At 45.7% G+C, this 21,337-nt stretch overlaps 1 protein-coding gene across 2 annotated transcripts; it reads left to right on the forward strand.

The window, feature by feature from the left end:
* The first annotated feature begins 1,655 nt into the window (after positions 1 to 1,655).
* On the forward strand, positions 1,656 to 20,915 carry smarcc1a (SWI/SNF related BAF chromatin remodeling complex subunit C1a). 2 transcript variants are annotated; one of them, XM_070966272.1, is made up of 28 exons: positions 1,656 to 1,911; positions 3,288 to 3,407; positions 3,509 to 3,594; positions 3,761 to 3,842; positions 4,037 to 4,129; positions 4,247 to 4,316; positions 4,507 to 4,576; positions 4,677 to 4,752; positions 5,156 to 5,281; positions 6,195 to 6,313; positions 7,031 to 7,161; positions 8,479 to 8,532; positions 8,648 to 8,685; positions 9,608 to 9,729; positions 10,063 to 10,134; positions 10,286 to 10,399; positions 10,541 to 10,694; positions 10,854 to 10,964; positions 11,109 to 11,168; positions 11,521 to 11,779; positions 12,329 to 12,490; positions 13,784 to 13,839; positions 14,538 to 14,694; positions 15,006 to 15,184; positions 15,520 to 15,654; positions 17,753 to 18,095; positions 18,243 to 18,368; positions 19,460 to 20,915. In XM_070966272.1, exons 1-28 carry the CDS (start codon positions 1,726 to 1,728, stop codon positions 19,549 to 19,551), a joined length of 3,393 nt encoding a protein of 1,130 aa, XP_070822373.1. In that variant the 5' UTR covers positions 1,656 to 1,725; the 3' UTR covers positions 19,552 to 20,915. The 2 variants fall into 2 exon arrangements, with proteins under 2 accessions (XP_070822373.1, XP_070822374.1); XM_070966273.1 differs by having other exon boundaries at positions 6,219 to 6,313.
* The last annotated feature ends 422 nt before the right edge of the window (positions 20,916 to 21,337 follow it).

Here is a 21,337-nt window from a genome sequence, read left to right on the forward strand (position 1 = left end):
AGCAGCTGGTGTAAACCTGCTCCACCTCCTGGCCTTGGATGGACAGAGGTGCAGACTGTCTCCTGCCAGGAGGAGTCTGCTTTCAGCTGACAGACGAGAGAGCTGCACAGATGTTCAATCTGTTCTCATCTGGACGAGCAGACAGCACGAGAAACAGACACCACCAAAGAAAGCAGCGTGATCACAGACAGACGCATGCAGTAGATGTAACATGCTTTTATTCTGGCACGTTCAGTAAATCAGAGGAGATCTCTCCTTTCACTTTGCATTGTAACATTGCTTTAATCAACATTGCAACAATGTAAACATGCACTTTTATTATGTCTTTTCCTTTTCTAGGTTACATTTTGTTACTTAGTTAGGAGTCCACATAAACAGACATAGAACAGTAAAATTAGAGAATATTAATATCGCCGATATGCTGCCAGACGGATCATATAAGGCACAATGTCCGGGTTTGTTTAGGCAATGTGTGCACTCATTCTCAGGAATCTCATATCAGCGCTGAGAAGGAAACCAGACGATAAAACCACACGAGTGTTGAACAGCGTGGTTTTATTACTTTGTCTTGTGTGTTATCGAGTGTTCCTGTACTGAGAAGCGTTTACTCCATTAGAAGTTTGTTTGTTTATCCCCAGCTTGCTTTTCTACTTTTTGGTTTGTTTCCTAGTTTTGTGTGTTTTCCTACCCACTTGCCACGGCGTGGTTGAGTGCTTGTTCAAGGGATGTTTTTTGTGTTTTTGTTTGTTGTTATTTAAACTATTGTATAGGTTTTTTTGTTGTTGTTGTTGTTGTTGTTATTAATAACAACAACAACAAAATAAAAAAAAACACAGTTAAATAAACAGTTTTTGTTTTTGTTCCGTGCCTTGTTTCTGCCCCTTGGGTCCCATTCAGAAAAAGAAAACTCTAAATCTAACAATGAGGACAAAGAGATAATATGTCCATGATCAAAATAAAACTAGAGACACACTGAAGATGTGTTTGATTTATGTACGTATCGATGAAGACCAACATGGATGAATATAATCATATGAAAACTGACTGACCTTGACGTATTGGCTGAATTAAAGATGAGTGGGAGTGTATGCATTAGGCGTGTTTTACTGGAATATGATATATAACTCATGAACTGAATGTCATTATAATGAGCTTATTTACAGTTAATCCCTCTACAATATAAAGCGCTGAAACACTGAAATATGAATGCAGTTAATACTGTGTACAGGTGGACTGGGTGATCAGCATTGGTATACAGGCACTGTGCTCCGTGTTGAACTCGCATCAACTGAAGACAAAAAGATTAATTTGCAAATATTATGGCAGTGAAAACTTGTGTAAACAGACAAGGCTAATAAGATTAGAGAGAGAAATAAAAAAGGATGGTAAAGAAATGTAAGCAAACAAACTACAAAACAGTATCCTAAAAAACAAATTAAACAAATGACTCAAGACTAAATAAATAAAAGGGAAAGGGTCCTTATGAGGGATAAGGAGAGAATTTACATGTTTTCTCTCATCACTCTTGTAAAGGACAAAAAAAATGTAACGTGAAAGTAGAAAAGGACAACCTCATTACTTGCCTATATTTCCCATAATTCCTTGGAGCTAGAGACTCGCGAGACTTAAATTTGAATACCTTTGCGGCTGCGCAATATCATTCGAAAACTTGCACGGTGAGCGACGCCGTGGAGGAGAAAGACAACGCAGCGAACAAAACACACAATGGCGACGGCGGCGACAACGGCAGGCGGAACGGGCTCAGGCGGACCGGCCACCGGCCCGGTTGGCGGCGGGACCGTAGTGGGACGAAAGAAGGATGGCGGTCCGTCCACGAAATTCTGGGAAAGTTCAGAGACCATATCACAGTTGGAGACGGTGCGGCTGTGGATCGGAAAGCACTACAAGAAGGTAAGCTAGCTGCTGGTTCTCCATTGATTTCTATGGTGGCCCGCGTCCAGCGTCCACAATGGAGCCCTGCTATCTAGCTAGCTGCTGTTGCACAAAACTAGATATTGCTAAGGTTTAGGCTGTTTATACCGACGTTTACTTTCCTTTGTGACTTATATGTGATTCGCAGTTAGTACATGTTCGTCTCAACATGCCACAAAACACACAAGCTGCAGTTTCGCTTGAACGAAGCTGCTTATCAGTTAGCTAGCTAACCGTTAGCGAGCTAACTGTTCATTCAATGTTAGCAGTAACACGCTCGGGGGAAAAAACGTTACCAAACGAGCAACAGATGGGCGTTACTGTTATTGTAGCTGTGAAACTCGCATTTACAATTTATTATAAAAGCGAAACGAATGTTACTTTGTCGTCTTATCACGTTTTCAGGCCGAGGCGCTAACCAAATGTTGGTCACGGGATACCGTGCGACCAGACAACTTAGAATATCAGCCAAATAGAGCCCATCTTGACTTTCATTCCCGCTCAAATTAAATTCTAGTCGGGGAACAATCATCAGATCGCATTTTGCAGGCGCAGTCGTATTTGGTGCTGAAGAGTAAGCCTTGTTGAGTTTTGTCAACACAGCAGCATACCAGCCCGTGCAGGCTCCACTCGCCCACTAACTTAGCCAAACAAAGAATGGTCCCCCTGTCTCTTCCTGCTCCCAGTCAAACCCACTGACTCGCTTTAGTCGATCATGTTGAAGAAATCAGGCAAAGATCACATTACACCAATCTCGATGAGGAGTCGTGGATGCAGTTTTGGAGACTGGGTTACTTTTTAAAACGTCTGGAATTTAACATTTAAACTCTGCTTTTGAATAAAATGTAAACCCAGATGTTTGTTTACAGTTTGCCACTGTACCCAAAACATCTAAGTTACGTGTGTTTTTAAGGCTCCAAGTGGGTCTCCTTGACATTGTTCTTGTTATAAATAGACCTTGCGTGAGCTTTTTCCCCTTTTGAGTTTAGCTTGTCCTATTTTTCCACTTGCCAGGCTTTGTATCCTAGCAGTATTGAAACTCTATGCCAGAGCAGGAGTAAAATCTGTGACGAGGCCAGAAAGATAATTTATATACAACATTTTGTGAATGGGAAGGACGGTGACAGCAACCTTGCTGAAATGTCCTTGAGCAAGTGTCTCCTGCAAGGTCCTGGTGTTATTGATGCTGACCTTTGACCTCCTCTGTGGAGGGCAGCAGGTGAAAACAGACGTTTCACTGCCAACAGAATTGTGACTCTGTGTAGTGTGGGACACTTTGTGCAGCCCAAGATGTTTGTGTATGTCAGTGTCACTGGTGTGTGTTAATGTTTCCCTTAATCTCTGTCCGGTCCCAGCATGTCCAGAACGACTCCCCCTCCAGCAAATCCTTGGCGGGTCTGGTGGTCCAGCTGCTGCAGTTCCAGGAAGACGCATTTGGACGCAGGGTCAACAATCCTGCTCTTACCAAGCTACCTGTAAGCACAACACACACATTTTGTATTTCAGTGAAAACCACATACTGAAATGTGAAAAGCTCTGAAAAGTCATATTCTCATTGTTACTCCTCTACATGCAGGCCAAGTGTTTCCTGGATTTCAAGGCAGGAGGTGCTCTCTGTCACATCCTCGGATCGGTCTACAAGTTCAAGAGTGAGCAGGGCTGGTGAGTTGACTCGTTTGAACATCCATAGAAGAGCTCACGTTGTCCTGACATGTAAACCAGTTGGTTGGCAATATTTGTTTCCTCTAAAACAATAACCTTTACTGTGCTCGAAGGCTGCACCCACATCTCATTACATGTGTCGCTGTTCTTTGTCAAATATTCCCAGGCGCAGATTTGACTTGCAGAATCCTTCCCGAATGGACAGGAACGTGGAAATGTTCTTAAATGTGGAGAAGAACTTGGTCCAGGTATGACCCATACAGTCTATGCACAAGCCACTTCTTGATGAGGAGCTCAGTGTCCTACTGATGTTTTTTGTGACTTCGATGCAGTTTTACCGAACCAAGCTGCACGGGTAGATCAAGCAGTCATTGTCTTTTATGTTAATTTTTGGGATGAAAACAGTGTTTCTGATTCTAGCTTAACGTTTCTGTACCTCTAGAATAACTGCTTGACTCGACCCACTGTGTACCTGTCGCCGGACATCGAGCAGAAACAAGCCAGTAAGCTCAAGGACATCATCAAAAGGCACCAGGTGAGCCCAAACCTACCATGTTGAACTATCAAAGTATGTGTCAGTGAAGTAGCGAATGGTTGTTTCTGATGCCAGCCTCTGTTGTATTTGTCGTTTATTTTCCTTTTTATTCTCCAGGGCTCCATTACTGATGACAAGTCGAAGGCTACCCACCACATTTACCCTTCTCCATCCCAACAAGAAGAAGGTGTGGTAGAACTGTCTGTATCTATCAAGAGTCAATTGTTCACAGTATTTTTTGCATATCCTATGACAAATGACATGAAATTGTGAGAAAATATTCAGTCAGTTATTTTCTGATAGCCAACATGTTCTTGTTTATGTAGCACTCAGCGTTTTATACACAGTTTATTGGTTATGGTTTGTGTGTGTTACAGATGAGTGGCTTCGTCCTGTCATGAGGAAAGACAAGCAGGTGCTGGTGCACTGGGGCCTCTTCCCAGACAGGTGAGCAGAGAGGAGGCTCACAAACACACCGTTTGGGTTCCTGTTTTAGAAAACAGCAACGTACTTATCACTGACCCATGGGCGTTTTTCATTCTGTTAGTTATGATACCTGGGTGTCAGCCAGCGAGGTGGATGGGGATGTGGAGGACCCACCCAGCGCTGACCGACCATGGAAGGTGAGCAATGAGGAGTCGAAGCAGAGAAGGAACTTTCAGCAAGTTCAGCATCTTTACACCGAAATGGAGCCGGGTGTTTGAGACAGAAAGCAGCTCTGAACAAATGTTCAGGTGACTCTGTGGTTGTAGTTCACGATGCCTTGAAAAGTACAGTTCATGTCTGTTGAAAGGTAAATAGTTAAAAAAAACCAGCTTAACTCTTGTTGCTATTGTCACAAAACCCCGTCTCATTTTCTGGTTTTAACATGCAACAGTGAGTCCGTTCTGTTGGGAATTGATGAAGGAAAATGAGGGCAGCGGTGTAAAAAGGGTGATTAGATTCTCGTAGCACAATCAGCACGCTGACACTCGATCTTGGTGAACTACTTGGCTCAACCTCTGCCTCCTTCCCTCTCCCCCTCAGGTCCACGCCAAGTGGGTTTTAGACACTGACGCCTTCAATGAGTGGATGAATGAAGAAGACTACGAGGTGGACGAGAACAAGAAGCCAGTCAACTTCCGCCAGAGGATCTTCCCCAAGGAGGAGGAGGTAGATATTTGTGCTGTGTGTGTTTATCAGTCCCAAATATTATTTCCAGAGTGTGACAGCTGCTGCTGTTGTAAAACTGTTCCAAAACAAATGCTGGTTTGTGTATAAGTGTGTTTTTGCTGCCAGTGTGTGTTCTGTTGCATGTGGCTATGGCTTGTGGATCGTGGCTCGTCGTCTGTGTTGCGCCTCTGTCTGTTTGTTGCGCATCCTTTCCAAATCTTTCCTCACTCTTTGTCTCCTTCTGATGTATTTCAGGGTTTCTGTCCAGGTTTGGAAAATGATTTCGAATCATTTTCAGAATTTAAAAATCGGAAAAAAGTTGATAAACTTGAGTAGGTTTACTAGGGAAGGTTTCAGTGACGGGGAAGACATTGAAGACTATTACACTGTATCTCTTTCTGTTATGTAGTCACTGTCACCTCATGGGAGTACCCTCACAGTTTCTGCTAGCGTTAAGCTGAGAGGCCATGCAAATGTCTCAGAGCCCCCTCTTAGTTTAAGACCAGCTGAACGGGCAGCTAATCAGAAACCTGTGTGATTCAGAGGTGTTGTTTAACTTGCATTTGATTCAACCAAAAACGAAAAGATGTGAACAAAAGATGTTAAAACATAACAAAAGTTAAGTCCTGATTCGTCTGCGTGAGATAATTTAAAGCAGATGAGTTTTTCACCGCAGTGCACAAATCAAGAAGTGAAGGTTTGGGTGAAAGAGAAGCTATTTTGAGCAAGGACAGCATACAGGAACCCTGGTCGTCTCCTCCACCACCACAGCATCCTCCCTCCCCCTCCCTGTCGTCGTTCTCCCACCGCTTCCCCTCCTTGTGTGTGCAACCGTTCCATCCTCTCATTCTGCTGCTCTTTCTCTCATCCTCCATCCCTCGCTCCCTGCGCTGCACGGGGTTTGTCTGATCAGTCTTCCCGTACACCTGATCGCAAGGAGCGCAAGGCCAACTCCGCCGGGAAGAAGAGGAGGCGCTCGCCCTCGCCGCCCAGCACTCCTGCCGAATCCCGCAAGAAGGGAGGGAAGAAGGGGTAAGAGAGATGATTTTTAACATTTCCTGTTATAGCCAGAGGTAGAGCAAAGAATTGAAGTTGGAAAAATGCTGCAGCCTAAGCTTTGAATGATGCTGCGGCTGTCATTTTAGATTTTTCTTATAGTCAACAAATCCCACAAAAAGACACAAAAATCTGTCATTTGCCTTCTCAACATCCTCTCCTGTCTGTGGCACTCAGACCCAAGCCCATTGGTTCCTCCTGAAAATGTATGAAAAAGATTGTGATCATTTTCAGCAAAGGCTCAGAAGTTTCCTAAAACAGCCGAACACTGTCGTCATGAGCAGATGTTGCTCAAACTGGTGTGATTAGTGCATTTATTTGGGACTATTTTAAGCAGCGGATTATTACACATTTGGTACTGTAGTGAATATTTACAGCAGCAGGAAGGCGTTAGTGGGAGTGACTCACACTAAACTGCAGCTGCAATGTTCATGGTAATGAAGGAACGTGTTACCAAATGCATCAGTTGTTCACTGATGCATTTTAGTAGTTTTTGGTTTTAATTGTTGGATTTTATGACAAGAAGAAAAAGGCTAATGCTTTCTGGTGTGTGCACAGCTAAAGAAGACATCAGAGGCTCTCTGAAACACCTTTACACGTGATCTTAAGATATGTTCTGGATTGCTAAATGAGATTTGTGTCGAGGGTTTTCAACGGCTTCTCACTGACGTATGACTCCCTCTTTGATGTCAGGAACCCGGGGCCTCACTGGAAGCGACGGGGCCACCGAGGCGAAGAGGAGGACACGGAGGAGGACATGACCAAGGACATGGACGACTCCTCGGCCGGCGCCAGCATGGAGGAGGGCAGCATGTCCAAGAATGGTATGAGCTGAGGGCGGGGCTACGCTGGACGCTCCCTTTGATCGAACGCGTATTCAGTCGGATGGCTGGGCTGAGGCAGCAGATTGTGTTGGCAGTCACAGTGATGATGTGCAGGACATGGCTAAGGAAGGAACGATTGCTCATAGCTTTTTATTATTGATCTTCTCAAAGCATCGATAAGACAACAGAGAAACGCAGTGAATGATTTAGTGATCAAAACTGTCGATTATCTGTTTTCCGTCAGTCAACCATTAGGCTGTTTCAGCACTGCTCGGTGGAAGCTGGCAGAAGTATTTTCTAAGTTTAGATAAGAGTCTGTGTGAGCCTGGAGGAAGACTTGATGTCCAGCAGCTTGTCATTAGCTGTAGCTGCTGAAAACATGGGCGTAGCTGCTGGATGGGAACACTGATCATTGCAGACGTGGTGCTCCAGAGGAAGGAAAGAGGTTGTGTGCTCTGAAATGTGCGATGTGCAAGCTCCTAAGAACTGAAAGTGATTTATTATGATTGAAATTTTGGGATTTTGGGACAACCTCATCTTTTCTTTACCACCTGTAAGCTTTGTAGCTGGGCAGTCTGTGTCATAATTGTAAGATTATCTTTACTGTTGTAAGCTTTTTGTGTTTCTGTTTTGGCAGAGAAGCTTCTTTAGTGCGCTAACATGCTTTTCAATCAACACCATCAACTAATTTGATTACAGATTTAAGTCATATCAGCAGATACGTAACAACACGTTAGAGAGAATCCAATCAATCTGATGATGTCTGAGATAACGTCTGAAATCCGTCGTGGGGTTTCTGTGATTCTCTGGGCGGTTATCGTACGCCGGGGCGCAATGATGACGAGAAGATCCACTGGGCTCGAGAGAAATCCTCCACAGACGCACAGAACACGTCCCAGTCAGAACAGAAGGAAAACAACCTGAGGACGTCTTTTCTTACCGATCAGAGGCGAATGGAGCGAGATCTGTATTCTCCTTAAAAATTCCCTTTAAAACCAAACACACAATCCTTACTAAAAATGCTCTTTTTAGACCAAGTCCCATCTGAGATGTCCCACTTTAACAAAAATCCCTCAACACACACACACACACACACACACACACACACACACACACACACACACACACACACACACACACACACACACACACACACACATCTTCAGACTATTTTAGTGTCCTCTTTTGCGAACCAGCGTGCCGGTTAATGCCTACAAGCCTGCAGCTGAATTAAACGCTTTTTTAATTTTTAAAAATTCTTTTTCCACCTTTTTAGCAGCTCACTTTTTCCTCTTTCCTTTTTTCTTCCACGCACAGCAAAGAAAGACAGCGAAAATACTCCGGTGAAAGGAGGGAATGTGGCCGACTTGGGTCCGTATCTTCTACTGAATTGACCTGTTTAGACGTGAATGAATGACATCAGAAGAATAATCAGTTTGCGGCCGTGTGGTGCATCTCAACTGAAGTCTGTTTGTATGTTTTCCAGATGACATGGAGGACGACTCTGTGCTGTCTGGTGGAAAGGTAAGATGATTCCCCTGAACCAAACTCTGCAGGTGTGTGTATGTGGGGGGGGGTCATGCGTGCAGGGCTGCAGCTGCAAACCGTTATCGTCATTATAAATAAAGTTTTACTGAGATGAATAATAATTTTGGCTGAAAAATAAGTATTAAATGGCCAGCAGATTTTATCAGAGCTCAAAGTCATTGTTGACTGATGGTCTAAGACACACCCCCCGTGCACGCCATGCCCCCCCCTCTGTAGGAATTCAGTTAGATGAACCATAAAAGTTCATCAATTAATCATTTTTTATTACTTTCTTGTAAAAAATATATTCTTGAACAAAGAAATGCAGCATTATAAGACAAGAGTAGACTTTTTCTGGACAAAAGTTGAATCTTGTCTTTTCAGCTTTTGGTGTCTTTGCTCTCTGCTCTTTGTCTTGTCTGATGGAGGTCAAATATTGTCCCTTTCAGTCAAATAACTCTTCATCGACTGTACAAACAATCTGCTTTTGTCCTTGGTTGAGTCTGTTCATTATTTGGGATTTGGAGTTGGACGTGCAGATAGTAACCTCTCTCAGTGTTTTTATTGGTTGGAAAAGATTTATTATTCACAGAAATTGCTGCCAATTTATTTTTTGTCGGTGGGTTAATTAACCAAACCTCCTCCTTCACTCTCACTGGTCTGCTCTCAGAAACTCTTTAATTTTCCTCTTCGCCCCGGGCCCTGCATAATAAAATGAAAATTCTTTTCCCACTGTGAAATATTACAGCACGATCGCTGTTTGCCCTTCCAGGCGAAAAGATTTTTGATGTCGAGAAACTTTTGAGAGATTGGACTTCTAAAGTTTTTTATTGGCATCAGCCGGTGCGTCCTCACGCTACTCAGACAGAACCCGTCTTCATCACGCCGCCCCGTCTGACTCTTTGTCTTCCTTGTGCAGGATGACGAGGAACAGAGCAAAGCTGAAATCAACCGACTGATAGATGCCAGCGAGGACAACGTGACTGAACAGACTCACCACATCATCATCCCCAGCTACAGCGCCTGGTTTGACTACAACTGGTACGGGCTGGAGGAGGAGGAGGGTTAACACTGTGCGCTCTAAAGCTGCACATCCATTTCATTTGAAGCGTGCCAAGATTTTGAGGACGTTATATTAGCTGGAATCTTTTTGCTTAAATCCCCAAATTGATCTTACTTAACAGTTAAAGATGCACTGAGATTAAAAGCCTGTGGGTCACTCTTATAAATACTTAGACTTGTAGGTTTGAGGGGATCGAACCTTTTGAACAGCAGTTGAACGGGTTGCAATACAGCAGATAACGAGCCGCAGTCGATTTTATTCACCATTTAAAATCACAGAAACTTCAAAGATTTTTTTCCCTTTCCTGCTAGCATCCATGAGATTGAGAGAAGAGCCCTGCCCGAGTTCTTCAACGGAAAGAACAAGTCCAAAACTCCCGAAATGTGAGTTTATACACGCATAAGCACGGAGTTACATTCAAGCACCAGACGAGTTTCATCTGTGGAATTCTCGTTTGATGTGTTGCTGCAGATCCAAAGTGATATATTTCCTGTCGCACTGATCTCTTTGTGGTTCTTCTCGGCTGCTCTACAGATACCTGGCCTACCGCAACTTCATGATCGACACCTATCGGCTGAACCCTCAGGAGTACCTCACCTCCACCTCGTGTCGCAGGAACCTTACCGGGGATGTCTGTGCCATCATGAGGTGAGCCGACTCCCACAAGTGTATGCCGCTGTGTGTGTGTGTGGGGGGGGGGGTAATTCTAGTTCACAAATTAATTGAAATTAAATGCTGAACAGGTAAGAAAATAAAAACATTTAAAATTTAATCGCTGTCTCTCTCCAGGGTTCATGCGTTCTTGGAGCAGTGGGGTTTGGTGAACTACCAGGTCGACGCTGATAGTCGGCCATTGCCCATGGGCCCCCCGCCCACACCCCACTTCACTGTCCTGGCTGACACGCCATCTGGCCTCATGCCACTCAACCACCGACCCCCACCGGTAAGGCCCACTAAAATGTACTAGACAGAGCGAGCGATGGGAGTGTGTGAAACGCACGAAGGGGAACGAGGAAGACGAGTGAAAATCACAGCTGCACTGTGTCGTAGCATCTTGTCTTCTGCAGAACGTGTGATCATGTGTTGTGTTTCGTCCCTCTAGATACCCCCTCCCCAGCAAATGCACAGTATGGTAGACAAAGGCAAAGACAAGGCCATCGACCTGCAGAACTTTGGCCTTCGCACCGACTTCTACAACAGGAAGAACCCCAAGGTCAGCACACGACTCGCCGAACATCCTGTGATGTGTTTTCCATTTAAAGAAAGATAAATAGAATTCTATGGGAGGCAAAAACGGTCGACCTTTCCGACTGTCTGTCTGATCTGCATTCATGTGGTTGGTTTTGGTTTCTTTCAGGCTAAAGCTGTCACCTCCACCAGGGAATGGACCGAGCAGGAGACTCTGCTGCTGCTGGAGGTGAGTCTCACAGGACACCAGAGAGGAAGAGTGCTGTTAAAAAACTCTTCTGTTCTTCCTGTTTATGTCTCTCTCCGTCTTCCCCACTTCCTCTCCTCACCTCTTTTGTCAGCCCCTCTTCGTGCCCTTCTTGCTTTATAAATCTTTACTCTCTTTCTCTCCTGCCCGTCTCATTTTTAGTCCTCCTCCACTCTCCCTGCAGACTGTCATCTTGTGCCTTACAGCCCTTTAATCTGTACTTCTGTCCTCCTCCTCCTCCTCCTCCTCAGTTTCTTTTATGGCCCTGCGTACCTCTATGAATATTGCGCACAAGATATTATGAATATATATTCATTCTCCTCACCTCTTCCAGGCTCTGGAGATGTTCAAAGATGACTGGAACAAAGTGTCTGAGCACATCGGTTCACGCACCCAGGACGAGTGTATCCTGCACTTCCTGCGGCTGCCCATTGAGGACCCATACCTGGAGAGCACTGAGGCCTCCCTGGGCCCCCTGGCCTACCAGCCCATCCCCTTCAGCCAGTCAGGAAACCCTGTCATGAGCACAGTCGCCTTCCTGGCCTCTGTGGTCGACCCCAGAGTGGCATCTGCTGCCGCCAAAGCAGCCCTAGGTGAGAAGTGACGGGCGGAAGATAAAACTGCAGCATCGCTTCTTTGAAATCTGTTTGAGTTTTGTGATTTTGGATCACATCGGCTGAAGTTTTAATATGATAAAAACATATTTATAATAAACTTCAGGGCTATAGTTCTCTGCATTTGTAGCAATGCCAGAGAATCCACAACAGCATCCCTTCACGTCCTGCACTGATAGATAGTGAATGTATTTTTAGAAATACTTTGATGGTGTTCACAATCATGACTTTTCCTGAATTCTTTGTGAAGCAAAACTAGCCAACTGTACGCTGCAGCTTGACACCCACATAACAGATGCACACACAATAAACAGGAGAAGAATTTAAAAAGACAAAACAGTTAACCATTTAATGGAAAACTATCAGTGGTTAGATGTGTAGTTGGTAATGAATAAATGAGTAAATGACGTGTAAATATCTGAAAACGAAAGAATCAAAGCCAGATTGACTGTTTCAGTTATGAACCCATGTCAGCATTGCCTGTTAATGTACTTCAGTTAATACAATAAACGTCCTCTCTGTCTGCAGAGGAGTTCTCTCGTGTTCGTGAGGAGGTGCCGGCTGAGTTGGTGGAGGCTCACGTGAAAAAGGTGCAGGAGGCCGCCCGCAGCACAGGGAAGGTGGACCCCGCCTTTGGCCTGGAGAGCAGCGGTATCGCTGGCACCGCCCCCGAGGAACCCGAAAAGACCGGTGAGTAGAGCGTGACGAGGGGCAGAAACAGGAGCTGAGGTCGCCGTGAAGGTCTCCTGGCCAGGCAGGGGACATCAGTAACACTATAGAAGGGCTAAAGTGTGGAAAACTAGAAGCAGGGAAAGAAATGTTGCTGTGAGTGTTGCATGTTGTCATTGAAGCGATCAACACTGCGTCCTGTGCAGCCACTGGGGGGCAGCAGACAGCAGCAGTATAACTGCAGGCTTTCAGGCAGGGAGAGGCGTGTTTGATGTAGATGACTGTGGGTGTCTACGAGAGGATATGTTGAGGCTAATGGAGGACTGGACAGCGTCTCTTTGTCCTTTAATCACATCCTTGTTGTTTTTCCTCCTTATTTGAATAAAATAATGGTCTTTATTCATGTAAATATCAGGCAGAGATGATCAGTTTTTGTATATTAAGAAGATACACATGTCAGTTTTTACCAGCAGGGGGTGAGCGGTACAGAAATATTAGTGTGTGTGTGTGTGTGTGTGTGTATGTGTGTGTGCATACTGCCGTGGTAACCAGTGGATTAAAACAACAGTGGCAGATGGGGCAGGGGAGTGGGAGGAGGGGGAGTAGAAAACTGGGTCATCACACTCTATCATATGTTCATCTCTTTCTCTCTATTTTGCTCTTTGCTTTCTGGAAACATTTCTCTGCCTTTCACTTTTGCACACCACTTCCTCTCCCACACACACACACACACACACACACACACACACACATGCACACACACTTTCCCACATATTACCAGTCATTTGTTATACCTGAATTAATGCCCTCTAGAGCCACAGTTGCAGTCAATAAACTTAAATGCATGCAGCGCCTCGCCCAGCCCGAAGCGCTCGACCACACACCCCACAATCAATATTCAAACCCTTAACACACGCTCAAGTGCACCCGTGACACGGTTTAACACCCAGGTGCACACACGTATTCACCCGCTCACATGTGCGTTTGGTCATTTGTTAGCCTGCTCATTTAAAATGCTTTTGGCTTTAATTTCCTGTCCTCTAACGTTATTTGTTGAAGGTGTTTACCTCGGAGAATCCAGTTTATGTCAGACGGGATGAACCTCATTCTGTTTGTTGTGTCACAAGCGTCGAGCATATTGGATCAGTTGTGTCATTTCTGCGTCCAGTTATGCGTGAACACGGTCTCCCCCTGCTTTGTGATCTTGGTTTTTGGCAGCATAAACAATTTATTAAAGGGAATGAACAGCCGCAGTGAAAAATCAGTCTCAGCCAGTGACACGATTCTAACGTCTCTGCCATGCGTCTCTTTCAGAAACCACAGAGGCCGAGAAGATGGACACGGACGCAGACTCCCAGCAGGCCGATAAGGTAAGACCGCCTGTTGAACGCGTCTTCTCCTGCGTGTCGAGTGGTGGATTAATACACTGGTGTTTCAGGCAGCGGGATCAAAATAAACTTCAGTGGAAGATCACACGATCACTCATCACGTGAAACACCAGAAAGTGACCTGTGTGTCCAGGCGTCCCTTTAATATTCACTGTGTCTGAATCCTGTTTTCTTCTCTCCCGCTTGGTGTTTAAAGTTCATTTTTCCACTCATCTATATCTGACGTCTCTCGGCTTGGAAAGGCCCATCGGCTGAATGCGATCATGTTCACATTGTCCTCGCTTTGCTGTGGATCGTATAGGTTGATGGCTTCCTCATTAGCGTCCATTAACCAGTGTAGGACACTTTGTCCAAATCGGTACCCATTATTCCATTAGTCCTGAGCGTCAGCGTTTACCAGCTAATACAAATAGACTTTGAGTAGTCACACCTTAAAATGTTGGTTGATCTGTTACAAGCAGCTAATTTACCTGTTGTGCTTGTTTACTTGTTGCACTTCAATGTTGTAATCTGTCATATTTCTGCCATTTTGTCTCCATTTATGTAACGTTGTTCTTTCTTAGTTGTGTTTTACAATGAATGCAACCCAGAGTCAGGCTTGTACTGCTGGCCTTCGAGTTGCTTCCTGCGGCACTGACACGGGCCACTTATCGTTGTGTGTCTGCGTCCTCACCCTTCAGGCGGAGTTGAAGGACGAGGCGGAGAAGCCCAGCGAGTCTGCAGAGAAGAGCGGCGATAAGACCGAGGCCACCGAGAAGGTGAAGAAGGAGGGAGCGGAGCCGTCGGAGCGCGAGGAGGAGAACGAAGAGGGAGGGGAGGCCAAATCGACTCCAGCAGGTCAACACTGAGATTCATGATAAAAAACAAAGAAATGTCCAACACACTTCTCCTTTGAAGCTCCAAGCTAGAGCTTTTCTTCAGCAGTTGGCTCCTAATTGTGGCTGCAACTAATTATTATTTTCATTATTCATTATCAGTGAATCTGCTCTTAATCTTAATTGATAAATCAACCATTCTGTCAAATTTCCTAAAGCCCTTTTTAGGAGACAGTATGCAGAAACATTTTCTTTATTTTTCAACAAACCTTGATGCTGAGTTTTCATCAAAGCCTCCACAGTTGTTAAAAGTCTGTCTCCCGTCCCCATCAGACAAAGACAAGGAGGAAGCCATGGAGACGTCGTCCTCGGAGCAGGAGAAGGATAAGGAGGAGAAAACGGTTACAGAGGAGGGAGAGGACAAGAGGAAGAAGCTGGAGCTTGACATTGAAGAGGGGAACATTGCCACAGCAGCCGCCGCTGCCCTGGCATCCGCTGCCACCAAGGCCAAGGTGAGACTGCAGGGGTGCTGAATCAGCAGAAACACACTTTAACAAGTCTGAAAACTCACACAGCTCTAAGTCACGTTTGATCCTGTTAAGTTTTACTAGAAACTTGTGTATTAAAGCCTCAGTCGACAGAAAGTAGAAGACACAAAGATCTTGCCTGGAAATCTCTCATTCTCCTGACATTAAAGTTATAGCTCACTTTAAGTGTATCGCACAGCTGAACACACGTGGAATACTGATTGTTGTGAAATCTGAAAAGAGCTGCATCAATTGAGTACATTCAGACATGATGTAACCGTTCATGCTTGTCCGCCTCCCCTCTGTCTTCATCCTCTCAGCATTTGGCGGCGGTGGAGGAGAGGAAGATCAAGTCGCTGGTGGCTCTGCTGGTGGAGACCCAGATGAAGAAGCTGGAGATCAAGCTGAGGCACTTCGAGGAGCTCGAGACCATCATGGACCGAGAGAAAGAGGCCGTAAGTCCAAAATAAGCCGACGTCCTTTAGAGATTAAAAGTAGATGTTACGGGCCAGCAGGGACCCAGTACAGCTGCATTAGCTCCAACATGAACACTTCACTTACCTCCAGGCACTCAGTGAGGACGCTCAGCTGGGTTATTAATAATGAAGGACATCTGGCAAGTTGAGGTCACACCCACTCACTAAAGTGTAAATGTGAAAAAAGATCTGTATACTGAAGTATACACTGTGTATTTGTTGGAGTTTGGTGGCATTTTATTGAATCTGAATCCTTTCAGATCCTTTACATCACGTTTAGCTTCCAGCATGTGCAAATACATCTTTTTCTAAAGTGTTTGGGTGTCGGTTTAGTTAATGTTGGCCTTCATCTGCAACTTGGAAAAGAGATGAGCGGCATTAGATGTGAAATGCTAATTGAATATGTATGCAGCACATTAGATTAACAGGTGTAGGCTTCTTACTGTGACATCTTTTCTTCTTACGCTACTCGCTCTGAATACCAGAGGTCACGATGCACAGATACAAGCTGATGGGGTGAAGTTATTGATATGATATGCATGAAAGAAGACCCAGGAGGGTCTCCAGAAATGGAGTGACGCAGTCAGACACTTAACAGTCAGTGGATTAACTGGAATTGCTGTCAAGGTTCAAGTTGCTGTCATTTTTTCAGTGCTGTGAGCACCACAAATGAATTAATTCAGCTCTCATGTTTTATGGTACTCAAAAGTGGTGGGTCGTTTATAAGGTTGAAGGTCTGATCATCACCACAACAGCATGGGTACCGTTTTTTTAGTTGTACAAATAACAAGATGTTGTGAAAAAACTAAGAATTGTTAATTAACAGGTATTAGTGGATTGAATTTCAATAAAATTCAGGTTTTGTTAACATCCAAAACTAACTCTGCGCCCTCGCCCAAGTCCTCCTCCTGTGGTTTCTAAATTGAAATAAGTAGCCAGTAAATATTTGCAGTTCATTGGCCAAAGCTGGCCAATGCACAAGTTGCTTCCCATTTGGTCCAAATCCTCCACAGAGACTGAAGAGGAGACGGAGTTACTTCTTTGTGAGGGGCTGAATCGCAAATAAAACATTTTCCAGAGCAAAGCGACTGTCAGGCAAGTGAAACTGTTACCTGCCTACAGGCCAAATGAAAAGCCCTCAGCTCTGTGCGTGTGTGTGTCCTGCCGCTGGACAATCCCCGGAGACGCCAGCGAGAGCGTAAAACTGTGCTCTGGCGGCGGAGCGTCGGGAGCGTAGCCCAGTTTCACAGCTGTAAATAGTGCATGAAAAGGACTCTGGTTTACATAAGCCCTCTAAAGACTGGAGGGAAATCAAACCTCTGCTGCTGCCATCGGCTGTAAAACACTGAGCGTCTTAAAAAACACAAACAAAAACAAGAGTCCACACAGTCCAGCGAGGAGACACAGGACAGTTTTACACTGAGGCTTCACAGGCCTGAGCTGTCTCCTCTGCAGTGGACACGTGCGAGTGTAAAGATCTGTTTCTGGTGTCAGTTCAGTTACTAAAAGACATATTTTTCTACTTAGTCCTAGTTGAATGTAGCCGTGCAGACATTCTGCTTTTATATGTCCACTTTCAGAGCGACGTAGCCCAATTACAGAACAGTGAACACCGTTAACAGCAAGCTCTGTGGTTTGTCCACAGCGACTGAGGCCCTAAAAGTTTTTTTTAAATGTCTTTTTCCAAAGCTGTGAGCACCACTAATTAAAATTAATTCAGCTCCATAGTGTTTTGGTGTTTCGTAGGCGTATCAGATACTTAGAACATAAAACCAAAACTGTCTGTGCTGATAAATATTTGGGTCAGCCGACCCTTTTAGTATTGACAAAGAAAGTAAAGTGAGCACAGAGGAAGGCAAACCTCTGAAACCTTCTGCCTTCTCTCAGGCTTTTAAAGGGTGAAGTAATGGTGATAGTCAAATTAAAGGACCCTCAGTGACCCTCTCATGAACTCTGAGGGGTCCCCACATCCACTGTTCTCCAACACCACGCGCTCAGCCACCAGCCCTCATTGGGTAGCTGTCTGTCATTCTCGGATCTCTTCGTTTACTCATCTTTCACTCGTCTCTCTGTGCAGTTGGAGCTTCAGCGGCAGCAGCTGCTCACCGAGCGTCAGGCGTTCCACATGGAGCAGCTCAAATACGCCGAGATGAAGGCGAGGCAGCAGATGGAGCAGCAGGCCGCCGCCGCCGCCGCTGCAGCAGCCGCCGCTGCCGCCCAGGCTCAAGGACAGGGGCAGGCTCCTGGATCTGGACCGCACTCCGGACCCCCTCCACCGGGCATGCACCCTGGAGGGCCCCAGCCACACCACGGAGCACCCGTGCCCCACCACGGAGGGCCCCCACCCGGTGGCGCCATGCACCCCGGCTACCCCCCGATGGGTCACCACCCCATGGCTCCTCACCACCCAGGACAGACAGGTGAGACACAGGAGGCGCACGGAGGACGAAATAGAAACCCCATCCACCACATCTTCAACAGACTGAACTCCTCCCAGCATCGAGCTGCCTCACCCCGTCCTCGCCACTAAATCTCCGTATGTCCCTGCTCTCCTTCCCGCTCCACAGGACCGATGGTACCAGGCCAGCCGATGCCTGGACGTATGATGCCCGGTCCGCCCTCTGCTGGCCCCCCTCCTGGCGGCATGCCTCCCATGATGCCCCCACGCCACCCTGGAGCTCCCAATGGCATGTGTGAGTAAAAATGTCCTTCTGCCACACATTTCCATAATGTGTGTGTGTGTACATCAGCTTTACAGGCTGTATTTTTGCTGTTGTGTACACCGTTTAATTCACCCAAACCAGGATGCTTTAAAATGTGGTGATGTTTTTAGAGTCCAGTATTTGTACCACAAACAACTTGCGGGGAGGTTTCTGGGAATCCATATTTACTCTGAGCCAACAGCTGGCGGCTGGCATTTACTCAGAACGTCAGCTGCAGCTAAAAGTTTGGGTCATCACTGCTCATTAGCATCACATCACACACCGAGGCTGGAGATTGGATTGATTTCTCAGACAGCAGCGGGATAAAGGCTCAGGAAAAACTTCAGTCCCCACCCTCAAAGATCCCTTTTGACAGACGTGTTCGTGCTTCCATCTGTACTGTACTTGCGATTTGCTCACACACGCTTTGAAGTTGCACTTCAGGCTTCAATTAAACCCCAAAAACTCATCTCTGTTTATCACCATTACATATTTTGAATTGTTTTTTCCATGAAAACATCCCTTCATGCCTCACATTGGCTGAGATATCACTCCACACCTTTCCTTCATGCAGTATATACGCTCCACCCCTCCACCGCTCACCTACACCTTCCACATCTTCACGAGCTGACAGACTGTTTTGAGTAACGTTTGCATTATAAAACGTCCTGTCAGCATTCGACATGAATCATCATTTAACTCGACAGACTGACGTACGCCAACGTTATAAACTCACCGATGCGTTGGCTCGTACTCGCCGTGTTCCCAAGTTAGCGTCGGGCTTCAGCTTAAGTTTAGTAGCACAATGCTCTGAAAAACGCCACATTTCTCCTTTGCAGCTTTGCACATGAAGACAGAACAATTCACTGAGCATTACAGACATGTGTATAGATACATATTTTACATATTACGTACATATTTTGCGTAGCAGAAAGGTTTTGTGTTTGCATGCTGAGATTTACCCAGCAGACCTTTGGGTGGGTCCAGACTCCAGACCTCCAGGTTGGAAAGCACCATCAGACCAGCATGGAGTCTGAAACTCTTCTTTCTTGCTCTAAAACCAGCATCTTTCCTCTTCCCAGACCCCGGCCCACCACCTGCACAGCCTGAAGCAGTACCTCCAGTTCCTGTGGGTCCTCCAGTGCCCCCGAGTGCTCGAGCGGCCGACAACTAAGACCTACACACACACAAAAACACACAAAAGCACACACACACGCAACTAACTCTATCTCTGAACCTCAGCCCCCTTTTTGATGGCCTTTGCTACTGGCTCGGTATTTTCCCCCCAGCACTCAAAACTATTGGAAAGTTTATCACAGGACACACACACGCACACACACTCAGGGTTCAGTGGCAAGGGTAACCCAATTTCACACATGCGCGCGCACACACACGCACACGCATCCAGACTTCCTCTCAGGGCACAGCGGCGAGGGTCGTGTAGTAATAAACACTGTTTTCTGCTCTGTTGGGCCAGACGGAGGCTGGAGAGAATGAGACTGTACAGAAAATGAACTGAGGAGACAGAACGTATGAAAAGCTTCACCTGTCTCACCTTTTTTGCTCTTTCCGATGCTGTTTTAAACGACACTGTAACCCCCCCGTCTATATCCTATAACACACACACATGCACACACACTTCTTGTCCGGTGCCTCTTTGTCCAAGCCAAACACTAGGGGGAGCTAGTGAGACCAGAGTGCCGGTCAGACACGCAGGGGTGTTTGTGTGTGTGTGTGTGTGTGCGCTGAGTAACCTGAGCTGTCACACACACACACACACACACACACACACACACACACGAGACAAGCAGATTATTCAGATGACGATATGGATAACACACACGCCCTCGCTCTTGTCTTGTCGAGTATCTACCTCTCGCTCCTCTTTAAATGATACACTGTAGTTGTGTGTGTGCGTGCGTGCGTGTGTGAAAACGTGCGTGTATTTGAACAGAGGGCGGTCCGATGGCTCGCTCGTCTGCCTCCTCTGACCACAGTTTGTTTACCTGATTGTCGCGTTTCCATTTGAGACTCTCGCATTAATGACTGAAGTTCGGAGAATTAAGACACAAACTGGAGAAACAAAACACAAATGTGTTTTTCCTCACATCTTAATGATTGAAGACGACCGACCAAAACCATCCAGCTTTGTCTTGTTTTTTGACTTAAACTGACTTTTTCTAAACTGAATTTAAAGAATAAGAGCAGATTTATGATATTATTGTCAACAAATCCCATGAAAACAGCTCAAACTAACAATGTGTGAGTCCATCTCTGATTGCTGTCTGACTGACCTGCTCTGGTTCTCTGCCCCGAGCCCATTGGCTCCCACTGAAACCATTGATCTCCAGTAACAAATATTCAGTTTCACACAGACTTAGAGATTTCCCAAACAGCTGATCACTGCAGTTTACATCAGATGTCACTCAAACAGGAGCAAAATGCATGTTTTGGGAACTATTTTTAGCAGCGGATTAATACACACTCGCACTCTCCCGAGTATTTCAGGCAGAGTGTGTGTCAGTGGGACAGAGCCAACGTGAAGAGCAGTGTGTGTCACACTGCGTGAGTGGATGTCAACAGTCACTGATGTGTTTTAACAAGGTTTTTTTCATGCTAAGGAAAATATAAGACATCACCACACTTGTATCGTTAATGCAAAAGTGTCAGATCTGATTACATGAGAGGAATAAAAATGGACACACACACACGAACACACACACCATCCGCTTCTGACCCACACCAACCACAACACTGAAACACACACACAGAAATGTAAGCTAAGCTGAGGCTCACACTGGAGGCTGCGTGCACACGATGACCCCGCCACAAAGCACTGGACAGCCACACACACACACACTCACACACACACACTCTCCTGCTGACCTTCACATAGCCTTTAAAGAGGGAGAGACGCCGTGATGCCGCTGGACTGAAACATCAGGACGTGAATGATGCTC

Source organism: Chaetodon trifascialis, chromosome 7 (genome assembly GCF_039877785.1).
Source record: "Chaetodon trifascialis isolate fChaTrf1 chromosome 7, fChaTrf1.hap1, whole genome shotgun sequence".
In the NCBI taxonomy this organism is placed as follows: Eukaryota; Metazoa; Chordata; class Actinopteri; order Chaetodontiformes; family Chaetodontidae; genus Chaetodon; species Chaetodon trifascialis.

Bases quoted from the DNA above. Each gene is read 5' to 3' on its own strand.
- smarcc1a (XM_070966272.1), top strand. From the start codon at position 1,726: ATGGCGACGGCGGCGACAACGGCAGGCGGAACGGGCTCAGGCGGACCG. The intron at 12,491-13,783 runs GTGAGTAGAGCG...CGTCTCTTTCAG, and splicing joins CGAGGAACCCGAAAAGACCG to AAACCACAGAGGCCGAGAAG. The intron at 14,695-15,005 runs GTCAACACTGAG...CGTCCCCATCAG, and splicing joins GGCCAAATCGACTCCAGCAG to ACAAAGACAAGGAGGAAGCC.